The 5,000-nt window shown below is 39.3% G+C and overlaps 1 protein-coding gene across 1 annotated transcript in view; it reads left to right on the top strand.

The window, feature by feature from the left end:
- Positions 1 to 5,000, top strand: part of LOC101854786 — a gene marked incomplete in the record, with an annotated part of 10,222 nt that overhangs the window by 5,132 nt on the left and 90 nt on the right. The window contains 3 exon segments of the mRNA XM_013081019.2: positions 122 to 243; positions 1,766 to 1,880; positions 3,696 to 5,000. The exon segment at positions 3,696 to 5,000 is cut by the window's right edge and continues 90 nt beyond it. Coding sequence (XP_012936473.2) covers positions 122 to 243; positions 1,766 to 1,880; positions 3,696 to 3,719 — 261 coding nt within the window.

The following is a 5,000-nucleotide window of genomic DNA, read 5'->3' on the forward strand; positions in this document are numbered from 1 at the left end:
AGAGAGAGAGAGAGAGAGGGGGGGGGTAAGTGAGAAAAGGAAAAGTTTAAAAGAAACATTGTCAATAATAAACTTATTTTGCTGGTACATTTGCTTTTATACGATTTTTAAAAATCCCCAGAACTGCTTCAACTCTGAGAAATCAGTGACAGATGCGGGTAGTATGCCCTACTCAGAGTACAAGAACAAAATGTGTGACACCATGACAGACGCCAAGAGCTGCTTTCTGAAAAAGAAAAACGAGTAAGCGGTCCTCATGCTCATCATTGTTATTGTTGTTGTTAAATGCAGCCGCTATCGCTATTGCGTCTCACTGTGGAACAAAGACATTGATTATAATATTATACTATGGCACTGTCATTGTCGGTGTTCTCTCTATAATAACTTCGCTGCAAAGCGTGAGCAAAGTGAGCGCACAAATAACTGGGTATACGTGTACACTAGTCTCGCAATTGTCGAACGTCCTCTTTTTGTCTTCCATTTTGGAACCAAATTGATTCAAATGATGCACTCCATAGTAGGCCGTAAGTAGGTCAGAGTGCAGGGTCTAAAATATCGTAATACAAGTCTATTCAGTGAATTAATAACCACACAATCCTTTAATGAGGCGGAATAGAATTAGAATAATAATATTGTGTCGTCAGTCTGGTTTTCCTTTGTTTGAGTTTTGGCTGTATTTTTTTCCTTGTTAGTTTGTTGTTGTTTTTTTCTCTTTTATCCCATTTGCCTGTCTCACTATATCGAGTCGTTAAGTGTGATTTCGATTTCCGTGAGAGAAAGGTTTTCTTTTCTTTTTTAAAATATTATTATTAGGGTAACGAGGATCTCCGTCTGTCTGCAGAGATGTTTCTTTTAACCCATTCAGCCTCATGGTCTGAACAGACCGACTCTATATCGTCTGCGTTGTGCCGATTAAGACGTACTGCAATCTGTCAGTCAGTCACTGGCGTTTTTGATATTGGGGAAAACATCAAATGGAAGGATGATTGCGCTCGAAAAAGGGGGAAGTGCAGCGTGGGAAGCCTATGCATTTGATTACAGCACAGTACTCGAATAACAAATTAGACTTTTTAACCATACCATACCATCCATACCATACCATACCATACCATACCATACCATACCGTACCCTCCCCTCCCCTACCCTACCATACCAAACCCTGCCCTGCCATACCATATCATACCATACCATATCATACCAGACTATACCAGAACATATCATACCATACACGCCACTCCATAACAGCCTTTACCAGACATCTACGTTTGTGGTTTGCCATTATAATGCATACTATTAATGTATTTATGTCACAACGTGGTGGAAAAAGGCTCTCGTTAATTTCTGGGCATAAAAGGTTACTGGTACCATCTGATAGCTTGTTCATTTGACTTCCTTAAGGTGAAAAAATACCCTTCTATCTTGAATAGAAGTCGAGATATTTGCGATGGAAGGAGGTCAGGGTCGCCTGGTTTCAGAGGTAAAATTAGCGAGAAAATGGCCGCCAAAGTTTTGTAACTTTCAGAGCCTGATAGTCATTGGGAACTGAAAATTTGCTTTTTTTGTACCTTTGATAAATGTTTTTTAAAAAGTACAATCTACAAAAAAATGTGTTTTTCAATGAATATAAAACATGAAGAAACAAAAAAAAAGAGAATTTGAAAAACCTTGCCCTTATTAAAAAATGCAGATTTCTTTGATTTCATTATTTTGACGAGTACCTGATTTTACCACGATACCTCACATTTCATTGTATCTATATTTCAGCGCCGTGTGCACACAGAAGGAGTATGAGAGCTTCCAAAGTTCCGTGTGCCCACCGTCAGCTGCCGCCACAACAACCACTGCTTGGTTTCTCTTACCTCTGGCTGCACTAACACAGGTATACGTCGAATAGGTTGTGCACACTACGCGACATCTCTCGACTTAACAGGGTTTGCACGATGGTGGTTGACATTAAATGTACCTGTAGATGTGTTTAGCCTCTGAACGACACAATTTCGATCACTCAAGAAGCGAGTAGGGATAAATGAACAAACAAATCCAGGAACTGATGTTAATTTCCCTCATACGTAAATTCTCAACTACAGGGTAAGAAAATAAAACATCATTGATTTTGTTGATCAGAATAGTTAATACAAGTAATACAGCACACACGAGTCAACCCCCCTCCCCTCTGTCTCTCTGTCTCTTTCACTCTTTATCTCCCCCTCTCTCTCTCTCTCTCTAATCTCTCTCTCTCTCTCTCTCTCTCTCTCTCTCTCTCTCTCTCTCCCTCTCTCTCTCTCTCACACACACAAACACACACACACACACACACACACACACACAGTGATACACACAACCAAACACACACACACACACACACACACACACACACACACACACACACACACACACACACAGAGATCACACTTGCATACAGCCAATCACATAGACACGAAATATCATTGGATGAACTTAGAAAGTTGAATTTTGTTCAAGCAGATAACAAACACTAAAGAGCTGGTAGACAATCCATTAAAATACGCTTTCACCCACAGGATAAAAGAATTCCCTTCGTGGGTGGTTGGCGTGTGCTCTGGTGTGGTTTGCTTCTTTTTTCTTATGAAGCATCTATCGTCTTTATCTCCCCGTCTTCTTTTTTTTTATGTATGTTACTCTCTTGTGACACCTCTAATCTTCTGGCGCTTATATGACCTTATGCAGTTGCGAGCGCTGTAAAACCTCTACTAAAACTAAACTAAACAGAACTCCCTTCTTACCGCACGATACAAGCAGCAGTTTCAGGAAGTGTTGGGTCAGTTCGACTGTGTTCTTTGACAAATCATGACCGTTGACCAAGTTTGTAAGTTGACCAGGTGAAAGTATAATGTTTAAAAGTAAATCTGCAGCGCCATTCATACACTTAATTAAAATGCGGCTGTCCTTCATGGCATCAAAGAGAGCGAACAAGAAGACCCCCACAGATCGTGATTAATGGTATAATAGCAGTTTAGTCTTGCCCAAGCACTGACCGACAAGATCTTATATGCCTTCAACACCGTCGATTCTGCCTGCGAATGTGGAGAAGAGGTTTGGCACTTCGTCTTCGCATACAGAAGATTTGAGTTCGGCTCTGTATGTGGAAGATTTTAACATCTAGAATCTCAGTCAGTTTGCTGTGACGCGTCCCTCTCAGCTCTGGGGGGCCCTGGCAGGCATAATAGAAGCAACCCACCTCCTAAATAATCTACTTTGAATCGATTGGAACGGAGAATATCATACCTACAATTTGTTGTCGTCGAATTTATTTTCTTTGGTAAATATTTTAACAAGTGCTTGAAAATATCCATATCACAATTATTGCAAACACTATAATTTGATTCCCCCATCTCCTCCCTTTATAGAGAGTTACTTATTTTCGTTAACGTTTCCCTACATTCCATGTATGAAGTGTGCGTGATTGGAGGGCGCTTTTGGGAGGTCATATTTATTTATATAGTCTTTCTGTTGTTTTAGTCTGCAGAATATTATTTTTTAGTAGCACTAAATTACCATTATGGTAATTGTACGCCTGCATTAATAAAAAAGAAAAATAAAGGAAACAAAAATTCGACCGAAAATCACATTTTGATCATATGAACTTAAAGTTAATAGTATAATAGTATATTATTGTCTGTGCGTTTTTCTTAATTTTCGCCCTTTTCTTCCGCAGTATCTCAGCAGACAACTTTTCTGAGACTGGGGTAACAAGATGCCGCTTCCTCCCCCGCCCCGTATTTTTACCTTACCCTGTTATTGCATTGGTCTGTTATAGATTCCGAGCTGCTGTGCCTGGAGACCATTTTCTACTTTCCTATAGCTTTTACGTGTTTAATAGTTAAGATACTAAACAGGCTTTCTCTTGCCAGTAACGCATCTTTTGTGTTACTTTCATGGGTGTAGGCATGAGACATTATTGCTTGTTTCATACACTTTGCTTCATATCTTACCATAACATTTTATTTGCAATATAAATATTGAATTTTGTCCAATATTATTTATAAGATAGGGAGCTCTTTCATTTAAGTACGAAAAATCCTCCTCTACAGTCTAACGTACGGCATATTTTGTTCTAAAAAAACTGCGCACTCAGTACTTTTTGTAGTGCGTGGCATAATTTGGATACAAGGAGCAAAGGGACATTGTTCCATGAACCATTTTACTTCAGAAACAAAACAAAAATGTGTTCTCAGCACTGGTGGCAACATCTACATTACCCAATGGAGGACTCTTTTTTCAGAAGTGACGTACCTTGTATACATTTCTTGGCCTTAGCAACGGATATCTCTTCCGGCCTTTATCCCTCCTAGATTTAGATCTATTCTTATCCGGTCTTAAGTCCCAGCTAGTTTATTGATGTTCGGCACATTTTTGAAAGGTATTCCGTTTAGAGGTTCTTCATATTGTGAAAAGCAGCTTCTGTTTGTGCCAGTTTCATTTTATATAATGATTATTTAGAAAAAAACCCCCACAAAACAAAATGTTATTCGCATTAATGGCTGTGATGTTTATGCAATACACCGAGGACCTCCTGCAGCTAAATTTAAGAAGTTCTCAGATCTTTCGCTGGACGTCCTATTCGAAGGTACGAGGCAGGCAATATTTTTAGTGGAGTCTAGTGTAGGGCTTTTCGGTAAGAGTAAATTTCGAAGCCCCACTGCCAACCAATCTCTCCTTCTGAACTCTTTCTGGACGTATCGCCTATATATTGGCAGTGATGGGGTGCGTCAGTATTGTTTCGTTTTAACATGATCCGTCATTTATAATTACTGTGTATTGTTATTGAAAACTTGGAAAAGATTTAGGAAACAAAAATATCTACTTTCACTTTTCCGTTTCCAAGGGCTCTCAGGCTCTGGGAAGAGTTAAGATGAGAAAAAATGTAAACAATGCAGTTCCGAGTAGAACATTCCAGTATTTCCAGTTTCCTTTAATTGTCAACACGTTCACCCCCAGTTGAGTCATCTTGTTCCATGTT

The sequence above is a fragment of the Aplysia californica genome, unplaced genomic scaffold (assembly GCF_000002075.1).
Source record: "Aplysia californica isolate F4 #8 unplaced genomic scaffold, AplCal3.0 scaffold00111, whole genome shotgun sequence".
NCBI classification, from domain to species: Eukaryota; Metazoa; Mollusca; class Gastropoda; order Aplysiida; family Aplysiidae; genus Aplysia; species Aplysia californica.